This window comes from Trachemys scripta, chromosome 9 (assembly GCF_013100865.1).
Source record: "Trachemys scripta elegans isolate TJP31775 chromosome 9, CAS_Tse_1.0, whole genome shotgun sequence".
Classification (NCBI taxonomy): Eukaryota; Metazoa; Chordata; order Testudines; family Emydidae; genus Trachemys; species Trachemys scripta.
Window position 1 is genome coordinate 33,894,233 of NC_048306.1, and position 24,126 is coordinate 33,918,358.

At 39.5% G+C, this 24,126-nt stretch overlaps 1 protein-coding gene across 1 annotated transcript in view; it reads left to right on the forward strand.

Annotated features, from left to right (window-relative positions):
* The window catches only part of PCDH11X (protocadherin 11 X-linked), a 1,041,521-nt gene that overhangs the window by 733,170 nt on the left and 284,225 nt on the right, over positions 1 to 24,126 (forward strand). Inside the window, exon 6 of the mRNA XM_034780506.1 lies at positions 17,464 to 17,662. Coding sequence (XP_034636397.1) covers positions 17,464 to 17,662 — 199 coding nt within the window. The remainder of the gene's footprint in view (positions 1 to 17,463; positions 17,663 to 24,126) is intronic.

Sequence of the window (24,126 nt, forward strand, 5' to 3'; positions counted from 1 at the left end):
AAATATTACAAAAACATTTAAAAATTATACACATAAGTCTCATTTGTAAAGCAATTGTAATTTATCTATAATTAATGTAGCAAACATTCTGCAGCTGTCATTATTTAGTTAGGATGAATTAAAAATTCTTTACTGTTCAATAAAACAAATTTATTTTAACACATTTCACTCATTGAGACTCTGTACTCTAACAGTTCAGTGTAACTTCACATTTCACATATTGGCAAGCTGTCAGCTGTACTTTGTATTTTATATTTGTATGACACAGTCATAATGTTTCTGACCTGTAGGACAGCCATGTTGATTCAGTGCCTTGCCAAAAAAAGTATTTGTGAGATTAAGAAATTGAGCTGAACAGAAAAATTCCAGTTATGCATTTTTTTTATTAAAATTTGCCAGTTCATCAGTATTGAAATGTTTAGCAGAAACCATTCGATTTTATCAGGCTTCTGATGGACCCCACGCAGGTATTGCGACCTGCCTGCCAGCTTGCCCACCCACTGCTCCATAGCTTGCTTGATGGCTTGCTAGGGAATGTAGGCTTCCTTGGTCTGCTTGCTCTGCGGCAGTCCCCCATGCAGATTTAATCTGAGCCAAGGACATCAGGGCTTCCAGATCCCCAGCTCCAGGGCAGCCTGCACTGCGGATTGCCTTGGAATCAGATCCCCAAGGCTTCTGTACTGTCCTGGTGAGCCAGCTGGCTCCTAAGGCTGTCTGAGTCCTGGGGCAGCAAGCTGCCTAGGGCTGTCCAACTCCCAGGCAGCCAGAAGAGCCAGCTGACCCAGGAGACAAGGAGCCACAAGGTTATGGGCATCTGCCCTCCCATCATGAGAAGAATGTAGGGCCTTGGGATCAAAGAAGAATCATAACGGTTAAACATGGTTAAAAAAAACAATATCGAGAAAGGCCTTCTCTATTTTCTGACTGGACATTTCTGTCCTAGCCACTGCGATACACAGCTTATGAAATTAAGTTTGGACTATTGCAGCTTACAACCCCAAAGAGCTAAAAAGGCTTTCTTGCCACTCTTGCAGGAGGTGGCAACCTGGCTGCTGGGTGGAATAGACAGGCAGAAATGCATGGTAGCAGTATGCGACATGCTCCAGTTCTGTCCGTGATGTCTGATGTCCTAAATGGCCTGGTATCGGGATATTTGAAAGACCAGTTTCCTATCTGTGACTCATCAAGAAATTTACTTGTTAGGAACATGGGTAGCTATCAAGATCTGCCATTGTGTTTTTTACCATACAGAAAGAAAATTACATATTCCAGCCATGCCACTGAGTATCATACTCAGTGGATTATCTGTACCTTAAACTTGAAATTCAACCAATTGCTGAAAAGCCCATGAAAGCCTTGTGCACCCCTTAACATCTGAATTAAGGGCCATCTGAACTCATTAATGCCACTGTCTTCCTTGACAATTTTACTTTATGGGCTTAAGTAGGTATAAGTGGCACATAGGACCTTGTGCCGGGCCCTGTGTATTAGGGTGAATTTTATTCTCTGAGAATGTTTTAATTTTCACATTTAAATAAATCAATATAAATAATTATTTGCTTTCAATATAATACCAGTTTGTTTTCTGATGCAAACCACAGAGTTGAATGACAAGTGGATCCTTTCTCTCTGAGAGACTAAAGAGAAGACTAGATCCATTAATTTTGTTAAAAATGGTGAAGGCACATTTTCAAGATTTTTATGTGAATCCTTGTGATGGCTTGTGAAATTCTGTGCATTCATATTTCTTCATAAGGGCTTGTGAAATTCTGTGCATTCATATTTCTTCATAAGGATTTGATGTATAAATGAAAAATTGAATAGAAAAAATAATAGCAAATGGATTTTTGATCAGCTTCTCCCAATTTCTTCTGAGTCTCTGTGGCTCAAACCACCTCATCATGCAGGCATTTAATGGTTTAACCTTGACTGTCATGGTACAAAACTAGGGTCCAGAGGACAATGAATAATGCATTGGAGCAACATATACTATTCCATAAATCTATATATAACACATTAAGAAAGAAGAAATATACCTACTTCAACCACAATCGACAGACTGATGGTAGAATGAAAAAAATACAGCGTGTACATTTATGACAATATAAATTCTATTTTTAGTTCTGCATGTGCACTAAGGAAAGCAGAGAGCTAAGAATTACAAGCAGGGTTCTTTTCATAGAAGGCAATATTATTGTAATTCACTTTAAAAGAAATACTCCTTAAAAATCACTCTTGCATCATCCAAGGTATTTCTGTTTAGAATGGCTAGGTGAGATCGGTTGTCTTGGGCCGGTTGTGGCTGGTAGCAGCGTCAAATGTCAGTCCAAAAGTTTCTGCTTATATTATTGATGGCTTATATTATAATTTTCTTATTTTTACCTTCTCACAACTAAAAGGACTTTACTCAAACTTTAAAAAAATAAAATTGAAGTCTATCACGAACCAAACTTGTAAAATTATAACCCCCAAATTAACAAACTTGGAAAGTTAGGAGCCTATGAAAACAAAGGATTAGAATGGAAACTATTTCACAACCTCAACTACAGTTAGTTTTACTAGCATAACAGCTATAGTACATCTGTGTATTTTTATGAGCAATTTTAAATTAATCATGTCAACTTGAAATATCTTACACACATTAAACTTTAAAAGTGTGTTTTCAACTGTCATTTTGACATCTCGTTAGCATGCAATAACTGCCTTTCAAAAGCTAAATTAAATGTTTGACACACTTTAAATGCTGTTATATTTTCCAGTTTTTATTTGCTCTTTTATTACAGTTCTTTGTTTTTTGTGATGTTGATAAGTGTGAAAGATGATAATTTAATTGGTAGATGTTGTTTAAAAAAATATTAACACATCAGATGTGTTTTTTTTGGCACGAGAGGATTAGATTGTTCATAAGATGTAGCCCCTCTGGCTAATTATTCAGGAATCAGTGAAATGCAGCTTTGATCAGATTGACAACAAGTTTGTTCAGTGGCTCTGACAAGTTTCAAGAGGAGGAAGTGAATATCAATCTAACCAATGCATCCATTACGTTTGTGAATATTTTCTTCTCTCCTTAACAAAACAGGTAGCAAAAAGCTTTTCTGTATTGTTTTTTTTACAAGAAGAAGTAGTTTAGCAAAAGTTGTACTTCTGGACTATCTGGATACAACACAGTTCAACTATTTATGACCTTTTAATTTTCCTTTAGAAATAACTGATGATACAATTTTCTCAAGCATCTCAAAGTATGTCTACACTGCAACTGGAAGCATGATTGCAACATGCATTGGCATACCTGCTCTAGCTTTGCTGTAGCTGGCATGACTAAAAATAGGGTAGACGTGGTGGCATGCACATCAGTGTGGGCTAGCAAAGCATGAGTACATGACTATGTCTCCAGCACACTTGGACAGCCTGTGCCCCTGTGTCTACACCACTATTTTTATCTGTGCTAGCTAAATTCTGCACATGCTGCAATCACACTTCCAATTGCTCCCCCTTTCAGAAGTGACTTCGATACTTAGGCCTGGTCTACACTGGGGGGGGGGTGGAGGGGGGATGAGCTAAGTCGGTCTAAGTTATACAACTTCTGCTATGAAAATAACTCCAGCTATGGAAGAAAAATAGCAGGGAGGGATAGCTCAGTGGTTTGAGCATTGGCCTGCTAAATCCAGGGTTGTGAGTTCAATCCTTGAGGGGGCCATTTAGGGATCTGGGGCAAAAATCTGTCTGGGGAGGGGTCCTGCTTTGAGCAGGGGGTTGGACTAGATGACCGCTTGAGGTCCCTTCCAACCCTGATATTCTATGACATACTTAGATCTACTTACCGCAGTGTCTTCACTGTGGGAGGTCGACTGCTGATGCTCCCCCGTCAACTCTGCCTACACTTCTCACTCTGGTGGAGTCGACAGGAGAGCACTCGGCGGTCGATTTATCACATCTTCACTAGATGTGGTAAATTAACCCCCACTGGATTGATCACTCCAGAGGTAAGTTTAGACATGCCCTTAGGCACACATTAATGGGACTTAGGCTCCTAAACTACAAAGGCATTTTTGAAAATTTTACCTGCAATGTAAAAAAAGCAAAAAAAAAAAAAAAAAAAGCCTAAAAATAAAACAGAAATACCTTTTAAAAATGAAATTTTAATTTTTTTTTAAAACTTCATTCTTGCAGTGCACATAGTTGTAATCTATAAATTGTCAATCTTTTATTTCATTTAAAAACATTGAGAAATCTATGATATGGATAATGTTTTATTTGCGTTCAACTGGTCAGTCAACTGTGTGAGATTCCCCAACAAAATTGTCCTGTCTCTTGGCAAACTGATGGAGTGTGTCTCCTAGACATCATCCTCTCCAAATTGGATTAACAAATGAGAATTATATGAAGAAAAATTGAAATCCTAGCAATGGTATAGGATGGTAAAATTATCAGTCACAATGCAGAAAAGATAGAATGGCATTCAACAAATATTTTTTTGCTATATTTGGAAGAAGCAAGATGTATATATTTATATCTTCCAATAGTAACTAGTGGGGCTTTTAGACAGTAAGTATTAAATTAAGCATTTTTAAATCAGCAGATCGGATATTTCGCTCCCAAGAATATTAGAAGAATTGGTTGAGGAGCTCTCTGAACCATTGTAATTCCGTAATACTTGTAATACTGGGGAAGCTCCAGAGGACTGAAACAAAGCTAATGTTTTGCCAACATTTAAAAATGGTAAGCAGTATGACCTGGAAAACTATAGGTCAGTTAATCTGACAGTGATCCCTGGCAAAATCATAGGTGGCTGCTAAGATACTCAATGAGTAAAGAATTAAGGGACGGTAGTATAGCTAATGATAATGAACATGGTTTTAAGGCAAATAGGTCTGGATAAATAAACTTCTTTTTTATGAGATCATAAGTTTGGTCGAGAGTTTTGACATGAGTCTGCTTTAAGGCATTTGACTGAGTCCCTCATGGTATTCTGATTACACTGGTCTACAATTTTTGAGAAGTCGTCTGCTTCAGAGATAAAATGTGCTATTTATTATGTATTTTGATGTGCTGAATTCAAATATGACAATTAAAACAACTCATTGGCTACTGTTTCTAAGATATTTAAGTTTTTACATTTTATGTCTATGTATATTGTGTAGATAGAATTTTAATCATAAATTGTAAAACTAGGTCTTTTCATGTGTTTATGGTTGCTTTACATGATATTTCACCTGTCCTGTTTATGTAACATTTTAAAAATCAGCAAAAGGGTTATATAAATAAAATTTATTATGAAACAAAAGGCAAAAAACTATTCTGTACATAGTTTAGTCCTATTCAGTGTCTACTTGGCACTTCTTGGCTTGTGTCTTGTATTCATTAAATGGAGCATCTCTTGTCACTCTCCAGCAATAGTCTGCAAGCATTGATGGGCTCCATTTGCCCTGATAGTGTTTCTCCATTGTTGCAATGTCCTGGTGAAATCGCTCGCCGTGCTCGTCGCTCACTGCTCCGCAGTTCGGTGGAAAAAAATCTAGATGAGAGTGCAAAAATATATATCTTTAGTGATATGTTGCAACCAAGGCTTTTGTATGCCTTGAGGAGGTTTTCCACCAACAACCTGTAATTGTCTGCCTTGTTGTTTCCGAGAAAATTTATTGCCACTAACTGGAAGGCTTTCCATGCCGTCTTTTCCTTGCCACGCAGTGCATGGTCAAATGCATCATTTCGAAGAAGTTCACGAATCTGAGGACCAACAAAGACACCTTCCTTTATCTTAGCTTCACTCAACCTTGGAAATTTTCCATGGAGGTACTTGAAAGCTGCTTGTGTTTTGTCAATGGCCTTGACAAAGTTCTTCATCAGACCCAGCTTGATGTGTAAGGCTGGTAACAAAATCTTCCTTGATTCAACAAGTGGTGGATGCTGAACACTTTTCCTCCCAGGCTCCAATCACTGTCGGAGTGGCCAATCTTTCTTGATGTAGTGGGAATCTCTTGCACGACTATCCCATTCGCAGAGAAAACAGCAGTACTTTGTGTATCCAGTCTACAGACCAAGCAAGAGAGCAACAACCTTCAAATGGCCACAAAGCTGCCACTGGTTTATGCACCTCAAAAGTTGTTTCATGTTGTCATAGGTTTCCTTCATATGGACTGCATGACCAACTGGAATTGATGGCAAAACATTGCCATTATGCAGTAAAACAGCTTTAAGACTCGTCTTCGATGAATCAATGAACAGTCTCCATTCATCCGGATCGTGAACGATGTTGAGGGCTGCCATCACACCATCGATGTTGTTGCAGGCTACAAGATCACCTTCCATGAAGAAGAATGGGACAAGATTCTTTTGACGGTCACGGAACATGGAAACCCTAATATCACCTGCCAGGAGATTCCACTGCTGTAGTCTGGAGCCCAACAGCTCTACCTTACTCTTGGGTAGTTCCAAATCCCTGACAAGGTCATTCAGTTCACCTTGTGTTATGAGGTGTGGTTCAGAGGAGGAGGATGGGAGAAAATGTGGGTCCTGTGACATTGATGGTTCAGGACCAGAAGTTTCATCCTCTTCCTCTTCCTCGTCTGACTCAAGTGAGAATGATTCTGGTGCATCAGGAACCGGCAGTCCTTCTCCGTGGGGTACTGGGCGTATAGCTGATGGAATGTTTGGATAATGCACAGTCCACTTTTTCTTCTTTGACACACCTTTCCCAACTGGAGGCATCATGCAGAAGTAACAATTGCTGGTATGATCTGTTGGCTCTCTCCAAATCATTGGCACTGCAAAAGGCATATATTTCCTTTTCCTGTTCAACCACTGGCCAAGATTTGTTGCACAAGTGTTGCAGCATATGTGTGGGGCCACCTCTTGTCCTGATCTCCAATTTTGCAGCCAAAATAAAGGTGATAGGCTTTCTTAACCATAGCGGTTATACTGCGCTTTTGTGATGCAAAAGTCACTTCACCACAAACATAGCAGAAGTTATCTGCACTGTTCACACAAGTACGAGGCATCTCTGCTCACTTTGGCTAAACAGAAATGTGTCCCTTTGCAAAATCAAACACTGACAAATAAGAGATCACGACACTGTATGATTTCTAGAGCTGATATAGGGCAATTTGTTCAGCAGAGTGATGTAAGCTTCGTTATGATTGCATCATCCATGACTTCTAGGAATAACATGATGCAATTCATATCATGTAGGACGCAATACCAGCTTCAGATTGCATCATTCATTGTTTTTCCTAAAAAGCAAGTACTGTCCAAACCCAGTCATAGATTTATTCATAGATCCAGTCAAAGATGTATTTTAGTCATTTCTGGTTTAAATTGAGATCCCTTCCCTTTATAACTCACTTATCCTCCGCCATTCCCAAGTCAAGGGTCGTATATACTGACCCAATAGCGTATCTTGAAAACTAGAGCCAATCAACAATTTGAAGCATCATTTTCGTTCTCAGTGACCCAGAATTAGTAAAGTTTGACTACATTTATTTCAGAAGCATTTTGGCTGTAGAGCAGTGTTACTTTCCTCTCCTTCATCCTCCCCCCCTCAAAGAAAGAGACAAGAGTGAGAGAAGCACAAAATCACTATACAAAAATCAGTGCAGCCCATATTATAGGGATTAAAAATTGATTAACTGATCGATCACAAAAAGTAAATGAGTATAGTCATCCAATTGGAGTGTTTTTAAGGGGCTCCCATTCTTGACCTAAAGCTATTCAATATTTTTGTCAATGATCTGGAAGAAAATATAAATCATTGCTGGTAAATTTTTCAGATGATGCAAAAATAAGTGGAGTGGTAAATAATGGTGAGGACAAGTCAGTTATACAGACTAACCTGGAACATGTGGCAAGGTTGTCTCATTTGAGAAATGTGTATTTAAATACAGCCAAATCCAAAGTCATCTTCTAGGAACAAAGAATAGGTCACACATAAGATGGGAGAATATAGCCTGCAAAACAGTGATTATGAAGAGGATGCGGAGGTCATGGTAGATAACCAGTTGAACGTGAGCTCCCACTGTGCTGCTATAACTAAAAGAGTGAACATAATATTTGGATCTATAAGTCGGAGTAGGGAGGGTGCCTTACTTCTGTATGTGGTGTTAGTGAGATCATTACTGAAATATTGTGTCCAGTTCTGGTGTCTTCAAGAAGGATGTTGAATTTTTTTTTAAAAGCTACAAGAATTATTCAAAGCCTGGAAAACATGCCTCAAGGCATGTCTACACAAACATTTGATGTGCGGCAAGCTGGGCTGTAAATCGACATCGCTCCAGTGAGCCATGTGCTTATTGTCTGTGTGGACCCTGCTGCTGCAGATTTCAGGTCTTTTTTTTTAAATAAAATTTTGGTTAGGACTAATACACATACCTTTGTTCTTCATTCAAAAATCCACCTTCCAAATCTGGGGAGAAGGGGGAAGGCACCTATGAGAAGGCTGTAACTTTAATTAATAATAAATCATAAAAGGTTAGTGTGACATATTTAAATTGACATTGTAAACGTAGATATCTTATAGTTATTGGTCTGAGCTGAATGTGTATGTGAATTACTGGGAGCAGGAGTTGTATAATCGTTGGTGGAAATTGAATAAGTTGCAACTATAGCAGCCCAGGCGATGAAACCTAGGCAAAAGAGAAGTAATATTGGCTTTCCTTTATCGGGTCCAACAGTAATTATTATTTTTCTGTATCTGAGGTTGGATGCTTTTGACCTGTAAGCATTCTGCTGTTTGTTTTATGCAATTCATAGAGTATTGTATACTGATAACATCTGAAAACAAAATTAGATGCTGTGTCTCTGTATCAAAAGCATGTGGAACAAAAGATTATATGTAAGTACTCTGTGGGGGTAAATATAGGAAAAACTGAATTGGAAATAATAATCTGATTGGGAAGCCTTTCTGAGCAGTGTCTAGAAGAGCCATTGGTGTTGACAGAAGATGATTATATAGTCAAGATATTTATGGTATATATTTCTCTGACCTATGGAAAGTATCAGCAAATGAGAAAGTGCAGTGATGGCAAAATAATAGGGTTTAGCATTGAAAAAGAAAAAGACAAAAAAAAGATGTTGACTCATTTGTCCACTGGGCTCTGAACATTGGAGGAAAAGATGGAAATAACCTTTTGTTCTGTTTTCATAGTATCTTAGAGTGGGTATTTGAATAAGTGCTGGCTTAAATCATAATTTTCAACTAAGAAATGTAATGAATCCAACATAAACTAAAATAGTAATGTAAACATTTTTTCTACACACTCTTATTTTATACTGATATTAATTTGCTTCAATGAATTAAGATAACAAGGTTAATAGTTTAATGCTAGTCAGTTGATATCGGCTTTTTTTCTATTTTTCTATTTTTCTTTTTTCAGTTTTTGATTATAAATTAACAAACCCCTGGTGTATAATTCCAGGAATCATCCCTCCAATGTATCTAAAGCTATTTACTTAGACTCGTCTTTTATTGGTCCCACTGCCACAGTCTAATTATTGTCATGAAACAATGAACTCTGTGTAGTTTGAGGCTTTGATCAGTCTTCATATAGCTTGGAATAATGAGGGTAAGAGTTTTGTTTGTTTTTGGTTTTTGGTTTGGTTTCTTTTCGTAATTCAGTTTGATCCCGCCAGAGACAGGCTGCTTTACAAAATGCAGCCTTTTCTTAGCTGCCAGATGACACCTCTGACAAAAATTCTGATTGTGCTCATAGCATCTCTGGAAGCAACATTCATTCTCTTTTAATTTCACTGAAGAACAAATTTAATAGCACTAAGTATGTCAAATTAATGAATTTGAACTCAAAAATGTTGCACGTCTTTCTTTACACTGAAAAGGAGCTGAGAGGAAAGTTATGGTTTGTAGCTCAAGTTCCTTTAAGGTTCTAATCCTATGTTAATATTCCGTAAAGCCAATAAAAATACAAGATTTTGTTCTTTCTTTTTTTCTTTCTTTTTAAAATGTGGTAACTTGTAATCAAATGAATAAAACAGGCCATAATCCTTGTTATTCTGTTACTATCTATATACACTCCCTTTGGAGATAAATAGAAAAACAGCTGGAGTCTGAGGATATTTTGTAATCTTATAAATTGAAATTGAAATGCCTCAAGGAGGAAATTTCCAAAATAAATGTGACAGAAGATAAGTCGCTGCTTTTGGCAAAATTTTATTAGTATGACTTGTTCCAGATTGTTGTTGTGGTTTCTGCATGAATTAAGAAAATGGCAGCACTGTTACTTGGGAAAAAAATTGTACTTTTCTTCTCTCATGTTGATAAATTGCTCTAGAGGTAACTGCTTTGTTATCAGATTGTATTATCAAGAGTGTCAAACTTTGCAAGGACATTTTCAAATGAAAGATTATGAGTCAGATCCTTACCTGGTGTAAATTGAGGTAATTCCATTGACTTCAGTAGTGCTGTGGTGATTTATACCAGCTAAACATCAGGTCCTATATACTTTTAAGGCAGATATTTTTGTCTTTTACCAATAAAATCTTAATTTATGTTAACTGAAATAATATTTAAAAACTAATTTACTTTTCCCAAATTGTTTATTTGATTCATAGATTCCAATGCCAGAATGAACTATTATTTTCATTTAGTCTGACCTATGGTATAACACAGAACTTCCCTAAAATAATTCCTATATTAGCTCTTTCAGAAAAAAACTCTAATCATGATTTTAAAGTGTCAGTGATGGAGAGTCTCACCATGACACTTAGTAAATTGTTCCAATGGTTAATTACTCTGACTGTTACAAAATTACTCATTTCTACTCTGAAGTTGTCTAGCTTTGTCTTCCAACCATTGGATCGTGTTATACCTTTCTCTGCTAGACTGAAGAGCCCATTATTAAATATTTGTTCCCTATATGGATACTGTGACAAAGTTCCTCCTCTATCTTGGTGGGTCCTGTGCTTATTGGTGGATTTTCTTGCCTCAGAGATTCACCATGTGGGTTGGGGAACAGCCCAGAGACCTTCCCCTCTGGGAGAGAACCCACAGTCCAGGTCAATTGGGAGGTTTGGGGGGAAACCAGGCCCGCCCTCTATTCTGGGTTCCAGCCCAGGGCTCTGTGGACTGCAGGTGTCCATAGTGCCTCCTGTAACAGCTGCATGACAGCTACAACTCCCTGGGCTACTTCCCCATGGCCTCCTCCAAACACCTTCCTTATTCTCACCACAGGACCTTCCTCCTGGTGTCTGATAACGCTTGTACTCCTCAGCCCTCCAGCAGCACACCCTCTCACTCTCAGCTCCTTGCGCCTCTTGCTCCCAGCTCCTCACACTCACACCACAAACTGAAGTGAGCTCCTTTTTAAAACCCAGGTGCCCTGATTAGCCTGCCTTAATTGATTCTAGAAGCGTCTTCTTAATTGGCTCCAGGTGTCCTAATTAGCCTGCCTGCCTTAACTGGTTCTAGCAGGTTCCTGATTACTCTAGTGCAGCCCCTGCTCTGGTCACTCAGGGAACAGAAAACTACTCATCCAGTGACAAATATATTTGCCCTCTACCAGACTCCTGTACCCCACTGGTCTGGGTCTGTCACAATACTTATAAACTGTAATGAAGTCACCCCTTATTAACCTTCTCTTTGTTAAGCTAAATAGATTGAGTTCTTTGAGTCTGTCAATGTAAGGCATGTTTCCTCTCCTTCAATCATTCTCATGACTCTTCTCTGAACCCTCTCCAATTTATCAGCATCTGTCTTGAACTGTGGGCACCAGGACTGGCCACAGTATTCCAGCAACAGTCGCACCAGTGCCAAATATGGATGTAAAATAACATCTCTACTCTTACTTGAGATTCCCCTGTTTATGCATCCCAGGATTGCATTAGCTCTTTTGGCAGCAGCATCACACTTGGAGCTCATGTTCAGCTGATTAACATCCCCACCCCGAATCTTTTTTTAGTGTCACTGCTTCCCAGTATAGAGTCCCCCCATCGTGTAAGTATGACCTACATTCTTTGTTCCTAGATATGTATATTTACATTTAGCCCTATTAAAACACACATTGTTTGCTTTTATCCAACTTATCAAGCAATCCAGAGTGCTGTGAACCAGTGACCTGTCCTCTTCATTATTGACCACTCCCACATTTATTGTGTCATCTGCAAACCTAATCAGTAATGATTTTATATTTTATTTGAAGTAATTGATAAAAATATTAAGCAGTGTAGGGGCAAGAACAGATCACTGCAGGACCCCACTGGAAACACATCCAGTCGATGATGAATCCCCATTTACAATTACATTTTGAGACCTAGCCATTTAATGTGCGCCACATGAATTTGATATCATTTTAGATTTTAATCAAAATGTCATATGGTACCAAGTCAAACACCTTATAGAAGTCTAAGTACATTACATCAACATTATTACCTTTATCAACCAAACTTGTAATCTCATCAAAAATATATCAAGTTAGTTTGACAGGCTCCATTTGTTTTCATTCCTCTCATCTTGGACAAAACACTGAAGAGGAATAGACATTTGTTTAAAAAAACCCTTTCTTATGTTTTTTAAAAAATGGCAAAATTTTGATTGGTTTCAGGCGCTGTAAAAAGTAAATTTTGAAAAACCTGAATTTGGGAGCAACTTGGAATAACATAATTTGAAGACTATACTATAGTAGCTTTTGCTGTACAGCAGACTAGAGGTCCATCTGCTATGGTCTAGTACCTTGTCAGACAGTGCCCAACAGCACATTACAAAGGAGGAGTAACACCATTTGAATATACCTAGTTCTACAGTAATATTCAAAGGGGTAGTTTCTTTTGTGTCTGCACCTAGCAAATAGTTTATGCACTGGAATATGGTGAGTCATAGCCATTATGTATTAAATGTATCTTAATTAGTGTTACTATTGATGAGTCATAGCCATTATGTATAAATGTATCTTAATTAGTGTTACTATGTTTTTTATTATTAATATCCTGTAAGGGCCTTATTTTTACATATTTACGCATGCAGTTGAATGTCTAATTGTTCTGTGCAGTTACTATCTTTTTATATATGCGGATTACATGCATAATTGTGCACACATTTTTGATTATCACAGGGCATAAGGCAGTTAGACCTTTTTTTTTTTGCAGTAAATTCCTCACCGTTTGCTCCTATTATTCAGCTTCACCAGTTGAAGCAACAGTGAGAGCAGTAGTATAGATTAGATTTCAAGAAGCCACGGATATTTTAAGCACTGTGTCATCTGGGCCAGTAGACATCAGTCATCTCTGTGGAACCATCCCTTCCTCTGGGCCTTGTGGGGGCCCTTTGTGGGTAGTTCTGTGGGTTTGTGCTGGGGAAGGGATCAGAGACTGGACAGGAATGTGGTAGTTTCGGGTGAAAGTACACATTATTCCCCATCCATTCATGCAAAACATTCCACAGCATCTCTTTCCAGGAGTCCTGCAGACAGCTACAGTCAGGTTGAGTCCCAGATAGCTTTTAGAGGGCTGCACTGAGTGCCATACCAGTACAGAGACATAGAACATCTGTATAGATAGGTCTGACCTCTTGTGGATCTACATAATCTGTGAAATTTTAGCAGCTTTTTCTACTGGGGCGAGACCCCACCGTCTCTAGTGCAAGACCTCTGCAATGGGATCCTCATGATGTTTATCTGTAAAGAAGATGATCCAAACCACAGTGTTATGCTTATTTTGGGGAAAAATCTGAATGTTGTTGAACAAAGATGTGATTTGGGCATAAAACTGATGCAGTGTGCACAAGTTTGCTAAGAAAACTTCATTTCTTTACAGTCACATTTTTGTTTCAGTGTGGTACATTACATTCTACATGGAGGCTTACAATTGTTTTATTAAAACGTATATGTTTACATCCATTGTGATGTTCAGTACTTGATATCATAAGAAAGTGATGTTGGAGGTTTTCAAAATAACTTCCATGTAGCTCTAAAATGTAAGGATTTTTAGACTTCAGAATGTTATGCTCAGGGGTGGACGCACATTAAGAAGGATGAGGGGAAGGAGCAAAAACCAAATGGAAGAAGAGTCTAGGGATAGAAGGTGAGGAGAGCAGAGGGTGAAATTTAAAGGGAATTATGTGCTAAATGTAAATCCAATTAACATCAATTTGAGTTATACCTTTCCATTGAGGAGAATAATGGAAACGATAGCTCCGGAGACAAGAGTCACTTGTAACCAAAAATGATACTGTAGCCCTCTGAGCCAATACATTAATTTTATAAGTCCATGAGTGGAAGTCTTGTTCCACAAAGCAGAATAATTTTGCTCTTGTGGATTATGATTTTCCTTTCTTGGATTATGATGTCACCAGCACCTCTATAGACATGAGGGGATGTTATCTAGTTTGCTTCATGCTACTTTTATCACAGCCTTAATATGAATGGTCAATGGAGGACATAAGTCCTTCTGTTTTATAAGATGCTGTAACAGCAATACTGTGATGTCTTTCTGACCCAGAACATTCTGCGAAATGTTCCTGATGTAGTCAGTGGCTACCATTAAAAAGTTGGCATTTGTCAACAGTTGCCATCTAATAGGTCTGAGATTACTATATATTTTATGCCAGTGTAAACATTGACATAAAAGGAATTCTGGGAAATATTAGTAAGTTTGCATCGGTGTATATAAGGATAGATTTTGGCCAATCATATTTTGTGTCTGTAACACAAAGGGTTGGTACAGTCTGATCTTTATTTGAATTGCATCTCTTTGAAATCTAAAGCAGACAATTACATCCTGGCCCTTGTCAGCAGAAATAACTGCTACAACAGGGTAGAAATAACTGACGATGCAATTTACTAGGGTTACCATATGTCCGGATTTTCCCGGACATGTCCGGCTTTTGGGGGCTCAAATCCCCGTCCGGGGGGAAATCCCCAAAAGCCGGGCATGTCCGGGAAAATCAGGAGGGCTCGGTGGTGCTCGGCCGGGGCCGGCGCCGGTGCGGGGCCGGGGGCATGGTGCCGGGCCGGGAACCAGTGGGGCAGTGCCGGGCCAGGGTCACAGTGCCGGGCCGGGCGTGGGGCCGGGGTCCGGGGAGCTGGTCAGCCGGGGAGCCGAGCCCGCGGGGCGGGGAGCCGGGCGCCAGGCGGGGAGCCGAGTCCGCGGGGCCGGGAGCCGGGAGCGGGTCGGGGAGCCGGGGAGCCGGGAGTGGGGCGGGGAGCCGGGGAGCCGGGCGGGGAGCCGGGGAGCCGAGCCCGCGGGGCGGGGAGCCGGGAGCCGGGCGGGGAGCCGAGCCCGCAGGGCGGGGAGCCGGGGAGCCGGGGAGCCGAGCCCGCGGGGAGCCGGGGGCCGGCAGTGCTGGGTGGGCCGGGGGTGCTCGGGGCCGGGGCCGGGGCCGGCACCCCAGGGCCCGAGCCGACCCAGGCTGGAAACGCCGGGGGGCCAGCCTGGGCCGCGCCTCCTCCCCCCACACCGCCCCTTACCTGCTACAGGCTTCCCGCGAATCAAATATTCGCGGGAAGCAGGGGAGGGGGCGGAGACTTTGGGGAGGGGGCGGGGTTGGGGCAGGGCCGGGGGGCTGTGGAGTGTCCTCCATTTGGAGGCACAAAATATGGTAACCCTAAATTTACATCATAGATTTTGTTGTCCTGGCAGGGGCCTGTGCTGAGGATTTAGTTAAATAAAGGGTGTGTTCTTCTGAACTCTCACACTTTCTGAGTAGTAAGTCATTCCACTCCCAGCAGCTGCCTTCCTTCATTTCATGTCTTTCTCTCTTTTGTCAGTAAGGCCTTTCTTCTCCCTTCCCCATCTATATTGATAGAAAGAAGCAAAGGCCCAAAGTTACACTTTTTGGTTAGCTCCAATGGGCATTAACAGGTTTAATTTTGGCCACCAGGCAGTGCCCAGATTGCTTGAGAAGTGTAGTAAAAGCAACTGAATGACCAAAGCATTACTCCAGCACACGCCAAGGTCTATGCAAAATTAATACTGGACCTAAGGCACAGTGTTTGTCTTAAGTCAACAAAACATGTGATGAGAATTTTTCTACTTGTTAATGTTTGTGTGTAAGTACTCAGTCTATTAAAATTATTTTCATGGGATGTTAAATTGAATATGAAACCACAAAATTTCAGAGACTTGACGATATCATAATATACTCCAGCAATGTCTGAACAAGTGTACTAATTTCTCAGAAACAAAAGAGGTTAAAAAATAGCCAAATCTATTTTTCCAGAGAAATGTCTCAGTTTACAACAGTCTTCACCAGGCCTTTAAAATAAATGTCTAGTGATCTGTAGCTACATGTAATGTATTTGATTAACAATGCACACACCAACTTTTTATGACTATTCACCCAAAAAATTGAACCTGTAGCATTGCTGTTCCCAAGCATTTAGGAATTGTATTCCCCTCCCCAAATCACATGAATGGCATAAAAATCATGAAATATTAAAAATACTAATTTGGGGATATTTTATGTGCCTTCTCTTTCTTGGACCTTTAAGGTTCATGTTTTCAAGTCACAACCATGAGGGCTGAAGATTTTTTTTTACTTAAGAACATTGACTTCCAGTGAGACTGGCTCCTAAGTGCCTAAGTCACTTTTGAAAATAGCACTTGGGTTCCTTAATCACTTAGACACTTGGGGAAATTTTACCCCAGGTGTGTTACTTTAGACTTTTGGTGCACCAAATCCTTTGCCTCAAACCAGTCATCTTGCTACGACTCTTTTGCTTTCCCACCGATTTCACTTCCAAATATCAACCTTAGTATGAAGATAAATGGCCAGATTTTTTAAAGGTATTTAGGCACCTACTGGAATTTTCAAAAGCCCTAGGTAGGCAGCTGGCACCTAAGTGTTAGGTGCCTAAATGCTTTGAAAAATCCCATTAGGCACCTGAATACCTTTAAAAAACTGGCCCCAGAGCTCTTTGCATTATGGAAGAAATCAAAACAAAACCTTATGTCCCTACAATTTTTGGAGGGGAAAGTCTGGGGACTACTTTTACTTCATTTGTTTAGATAGATTTTTTTAAAGAAAGATTTATTTTATTGTAAGATTTATTGTTGTTATGTTATTACTGTGATTCTGAAAGAATCAACCACATCAGTTAGAAATGTTTCACATTCTCTGGCCTTAAAGTAGGGGAGTTTCTTATAATGAAAAGAATATATTTTGAAAACTAGAGAAATGAGCAGAGAAATAAATTCAATCTCAAATGGTGATTGAAATCTCCAAGTCGATTTATGGAAGGCTTCAAAGGCCTGTGAAGGTTGACAGAATCTCTTTAGCATGAGACGTCTTTCATTTTGCATCGAGGTTTACAGTTTTAAAAAATAGGAAAAGCTCTGCTGTCAGATGAAGCAGGTTTGAAAGCAGAGCTGCCTGTTCACGAAAGCCTGAAATTGTGCACAACTGTAGATAATGTTAATGTGTCCTCACCAGATAGCTGAAATAATATATTTCCTACATTGGATGCATTAAGCAATTACTCAGTTTGTAGTTGAAACCATATAATTTTCTTTCTTTCCTTGCAGTCGCAACGCCGTGTCACGTTTCACCTACCAGACGGCTCCCAGGAAAGCTGCAGTGACAGTGGGCTTGGAGACCATGAACCCAGCAGCAGTGCTAGCACATCGCATCCTCTGCCCCTTGGTTTCCCCCAAGAGGAGTACTATGAACAGGCTTCGCCCAACAGTCGGACAGAAGGAGATGGCAATTCGGACCCGGAGTCCAGTAAGTGATGCTCTCTAGGAATATTTGTCTTTAAATGTTAATAAGTCACAAGTGGGCTAATTTTAAAGCCACTAATTAAAGTTTAATGCTAAATTAAGATGGGAAAATACTATTTTGGTTGCTAACCTCTATATTTTAAAGACAAAAATGACAAAGTTCAAAGCAAGTATTTTTGACCATTTTGTGTTGAAATGCTCTGTAGGTGTTGTAGCTGGTTTGCATCTTTATTAGCTGGGGTTTGTTATGGTTTTGGCATACTAGAGAGAAGTGGTGCTTTCTGGTTGGTTGTCACTGCTGCCTTTTTTATTCACATTGATGCTCCACAAGAACTGTATGGCTTTTAACATTTTCCCCTTCCATACTTTTCCCTACTTTGCATTCTATAATAGCAGCAGAGCCCTCTGGGCAACATGCAGATCTGTGAAATCACTGCCGTTCTTCAGAAATTAAAGGTCCTCAGTTTAGTGCCTGTGAGGGCAACTGTGGTGTGAGGTAATCACCCAGAAAGGCATTGCTTGTTGTGTCATATTGCTTAATTATACAAGTGGCTTTGGAGGTTGATGCCATTGGAAAGTGGGTAGGTAAAGCTGACATGTCAAGGTGTACTCAAGGCCAACTTACAACAGTGTATTTGATTTAGAACAAGTAGAACAAGAGGCTCCTTTGTAACTGTCATTCAGCATGATGAGCTCTCCCTTGTTGGACAACACCAGATTCATGTGCTTTTCATCTCCCCTGGGTCTAGCCAGGCTCCAGACACTGTCTCTGGCCTTTAGGCTCATTCCTGACATACAGACTCCCTGATGGTACCCCTTCTCCAAAGTGGTACCCCACAGTCCAGCTATCCTAGGCCCCAAGAACACTACTGAACCCCACAAGTCTCCTCAACAGCTTAAACGCACCCTTCCCCAAGCTTCACCAAAGGTAGTCTGGTTTACCATTTAACCCATTCAGAGGCACATGCCAGTTGAAGCCAGGCACTTAGAGGCTGTGCAAAGTAACTTCTTAAACAAACATGCAGAAAGCATACAGATTTACAGATCCATGCAAAAAACAATAAAACCTGCTCTCAAATCCCTCCCTCCAATGTCCTCACCAGTCTGAGAGCCCCTTGGGTGTTTACCTGTATCTTTCAGGAGTCCCTGATCCTCACTCCTTGGGACTCAGTCTTCTCGTCTCGGTCATGGATTGTACTCTCTGACTCCTGTAGCAAACTCCCTTCAACTTCTGTTGGTCTGGAAGTCAGACAGTTCTCTCTAGCTCAAAAAGCATGCCTTTGTTTTTTTAAAAGCCAGCCTAACACCTGATTTCTGTGATCTGTCTCCTGTTTTTGTGTTTGTTTGTTTGTTTTTTTCATTTTCCACTCGTCTGCAGATAAGCTGGAGAAAACTGGTTTTATCTAGGTTGTAACCATCCACTTGTTTTAGGACCAAGTTATTCAATTGTTGTTGGTCCTTAATGACCGGCCCTTTTAGGGGTAGGCAACCAAGTGCCATTCTCCTTCTTCTTAGCACAAAAGGTATGATGAAAATATACAGCAAAAGACAGCCTTATGGGCATAAACACACAGAATTCATAAGTTTGACATTGACAAACTTCTCAAATCCTCACTGTAACAATGTCAAATTCATCTCTAGATAGGGTCGAAAGAAGGAAACACACACACTTCCATTTCACAGAACAACTGAAGATCCTAATGCCTCAAATAGAGTTAGAAGGGAGTGATGATGAAATTTTAATCTAACTTAACAATGGAAAGAAAATGAGTTTATCCTAACAATGTCGTTGGAGCTGTTAATTATGTTACAAGGTGATATTGTATTAGTTGTATATGGCATTTCACAGACTTGTTTAGTACAACTGAATTAAAAAGTGTAATGAACAATTTACCCTTGAAAGTTGAGATGTTTTGGTATTGGCAAAATATTTGTGAGCTGTTCACAGAAATATAAAAATCTTTTGTTTTAATATTTGTGAATTTCTTCACAAAATATAATGTCTTTTATGAATGGCTCATGAACAATTCACTGGGCATCTTCAGTAGCTGAAGTGTTCAGCAAATGTGTTGGCTTGTTTGTATAGGTTTACATGGTTTTCGAAACAATGCTGAAATATTCCTTGTTTGGATGTCCTTAAATTATTTGAGTTTGGAATTCACTTTTATTTGTATTCAATCTAAAAAAGCTCAGCTTTTCACAGAACATAACCACAAAGGGGGTTGCATACAATCAAAAACAATAATTTTCACATTTGAATCAATATTCATGTTTTTTCTTTTACTATTCACTCAACTCTGTTATTTACCCATACTTCACCAAAGTAAGTATTAGATGCAGGAGATAGGTATGTATGGTGCACTCTTAGCCTTGACTTGACTGCAAAGGACATCAGAGTAAAATTGATGCAAGAAAAATCACTACATTAGGCAAAAGTGAACTGATGCTGCTTTTGCCACTTAAAATGAGGCTCAGGTTTGGAGCTGTTGCTCTTTTTTGAACCCAATTTCTACAGCTTTAGATCAAAAGAAAAATGGATCACTTAGGAAGCCTCTGAAATGTCAGTTTGAGTCTAATAATATCCACACTGACAACTGAATGCCATTGACACATCTCACTATGCAGAGACTGAGCAGACACCTGATGTCTTTTTGAGTGTGAAATTTGCAGAAAGTTTAGTCACCTGTTTCAGAAATGACTAATTATCTGACAGCTCGGTTTTAAACTTGATACCAAGAAAAATTAGTGTTTCTGTAGTGTGAAGATGTGTTCTCCTCTAACTTTTATCTTTTTTTGATAACCTAACTACCATATACAATTGATGCAGTGTGGCATCACCCCTTTGATCTGAAGATCACAGCTGCTTGTGGATCTTCTAACTATTACTGTTATGGCATGTATTTGATACAAGTACCTAGCGGCAAGCAATACAACTACATTTAAACAGGTCTGACCCCTCTGCATTTACACAACAGAAAATATCAAAGTACAGTACCGTTGTGAAAAAATGTTGGCATATTTTTCATTGAAATTGCTCATTGCTGTAAGTTAACTTGTACACAGTGGAGTTGGGAGGAGCAGAAATACCTTGTTGATCAATTAATATGTTAAACTTGCTGTCCAAGAATGTAGTACTTTGTTGGCTAAATTTGTAACATGTACATAAAGTTTCGCAAGATATTTCTTGTTTAATATCTGGGCATTTAGCTTTAGTTTCTCCTTCCACCCACGAAAGCCACCATGTGGAAATGCTGATTTCCTCCACCAAACCAGTTTAATTTTTGGCCTAATTCAGAATGGCCTGATGAAGTTGAAGCAATCTCAGCTCAGTTTGTTTCAGGAACAGACATATGGCTAATGTAAAAAATAAGAAGATGAAGTAAAATGAAGCGCAAGTGGCTTAGACTACTATAAAATGAGGAGCATGGCTGTTATTCCTTCTCAAGACCTCTCTATAGTATTGGAACTTTCTTAATCTGAAACATTGATCTGAATATTGGGCTTCAGGATAATCTTCAAATTGCCTGAATGCAGTTTTACCCGGACTTGCAGAGCAGGACTATACACTGTGAATGTGAAAAGCCTTTAATAAAACTACTCAGCTAGAACTGACCCAGAACTTATTAAGAGTCCTATCAAAGGTGACAAATGTCCCATCAAACAGGGTTATACCCACAAGCATTTGCTTACTCTTGCTTCTCCTAAGTGTTGCTCTTCGGAGCTTTTCGTTTTAAGAAATTTATTCTTAAATAATAATGTATTCTCCTATAGAAAGATAACTATTAAACAACATGGGCATGAGGGACACCTTAATATTTGGAAGCCCTGTCCTAAAATGAAAACTTTTAAAACAAATAAGCACTGAAAGACATTACCAATTATAATTTATCAATTGATCCATTGGTCCTAATATTGGGCTTTCTTCTGAAATATCAACAATATAAATTGAAACAGAATTAATACCAAACTTACTAGCTACAACAAAATGACTGTTGCAAATCACTGAAAGAAACAAAAGATCCTCTTAAGAGTAACTATATCTGGAAAATATTGGAGATGCGAAACTGCCCAACTCACCCCTCAAATTTAGAGGGAGTGTTTTGTTTTTCTTTTTTTCTCTCTTTCCCCCCCCTAAGAAAACAATGCCACCAGCACACGAGTTATGAGGAACCCTAAAGTAATTAAACTAGTATGAGCATGTGATCGAAGAAAACAAATATTGGTAAGAAATTGTTTTTGGTTTCAGATTTCTTGGAGGGGGGAGGGAGGGAAGTGATATAAGAATAAAATGTTGAGAAAAACACCTTTTCAGTGTCCTTTTAAAAATAGTTAGATATATATTTTTAAAAATTGGAGAAGTGTTAGTTAAAGCTCTTTGGCTTTTGTTGGTATAATTTTTCACTCAAGAAGGAGCTCTGGAGAAACATACAGTACAGGTGCTGTATAATGCATCGGAATGCAGAGCAGATGCCAATAAACTCTGTTGTGTTAGTCAATAGCAGTGTAAACAGGCATGTAAACTGTTAGAGGAAGTTAATGTTATCCTTAAGCAACAAAACTAACTTATGCAGCTTCTTTTTCAGTTTTCATTTAAATATATTGCATGCTCAATCTGTTGCTTTTTCTGGTAATAAATTACCTAAAATAGTAAGCTGTTCAGAAAATAAAATTCTTTCCCTTTCTGACTCCCACATCAGTTCAGCAGAAACATGTCTTTAGTTGTGAATCTAATTGTAAGGAAGAAATGTAATATATTTAAAGAGAACAAATTTGATTTTAAATCGATTAAATGAAGGAAACAATGTTAATGCAATGTTAAGAACTCACACTTAAAGTCAGGAAATGACAAAGTTAACTTACTTATCATGCCCCCAGAAGTGAGGTTGGGATTCTGGGGCTGTGTACCAGGTCATAGGCAGGAGAGCCCACCCTGGCTCCCTCACCCTTCTGCTACAGCTGTTCTGGCAACAACCTAGTACTGTTGTGATGATGATGCTGCTCTTTCGGCTATGACATGGGTCTGGGCCCGACTCTTTAAAATGCTATGCTATTTTGATACTGCTGATTAAAATTTCCAGAGTAACACTAGCAAGAGAAGGGAAATATGGTGATTTGTAGCAGTTTGTAACTCAGCTAAATTTCATGGCACATTAGCTTCAAAGCTTTCTACCTGCTGAATTTCAAAAGCCTGCTGCAAACAATGGAAGGTGTTAAAGCAAGGATCTTTTATAATGGAAAGTGTTAGTAACCCTAAAAGTAGATTGCTACCAACTCCTGCTCTCATTATGCTGTGTGTGTTTAACTAGAAAATTCTTCCAGAAGGTAGGTGTAACACAGCTGAGTTAGTGTTGCTTCTGAAACCCTTTCTTTTGCTTTTCCTCTGATTTTAATCATGAAAGCTCACCTGCATATTAATACAGTCTTTTCTATTTAATTTCTTTTGTTTAAAAAGAGCAACAAACAAACTCATGAAGCAGAAGACAACAAGAAAAGGATTGCCTGTGCAGGCAGCTCTTAGAAGACAGTAACAATGTTCCTTAGGCAAATTGTGCTAGCAGCTCCTCTCTCTGCTCTGGTCATGCCAGTTAGGGGAAATAAGCAGTGACATCAGAGAGGGAGTTGTGGGAGAAGATATGTGTTAGGCACAGCTGTGAATTTTAGCAGCTAAGTTATTGTGACCATATTTTCCCAAAGGGAAAATGGGACACCCCATGGCTGGCCCGAAGTCCGCCTATTGCCCCTGCACAAATGGCTTGAGCTGTCCCTGCTTCCCACCTATGTGGGGCTGGCTCAAGCCTCCCCTTCCCCCCTCAGGGCCGGTCCAATCCCCTCTGCACAGGGCCAGCCTGAGCTGCTCTTTCGAGCGGGGCTGACGTTGCTGTTCTTTTCCCACACGTTCCTCTGAACCCCACTACGGGTCGCACACCACTTTTTTTGGAAAAGCGGCATTTGTCCAGTTTGCTCTTGCCAACTGTTGATCAACTGGCAAGAGCAAATGGGACAAATGCACAGTTTTACCAAAAAAGTTGGGATGGCCTGGACATGGCTTAAAAAAGGAGCTGTCCTGGCCAAAATGGGACATATGATCACCCCAAGCTAAGTTCTGAGCATGCTTAACAGCTATTTTATTTTCAGTTGTTTATACTTTTCGCTATCCCTTTAAGCAAGCAGATGTGCTACAACTCAGTATAAATCACCTCTGTGTCAAGTTTCAAACTTCATCCAGTTTTTCTTTAGCCTTGTCAAAACAATTTGGTTAGATTTTTCTTTTTTTCTACAGTAGGAAAATTGTATTTCCCCCCATTCTTCTTTAACGCACAAGCAGCTGAAAGAAGGATTTGCTCATATACCGCCCGTACCACTAATCCCTCCCCCAAAATCCCACCAGTAGGGTGAACGCCAACCACAGAAAATATTAGCTGAAAGGATGAATGTTTCATAAAATTAGCTTGTGAATACAGGATTAAT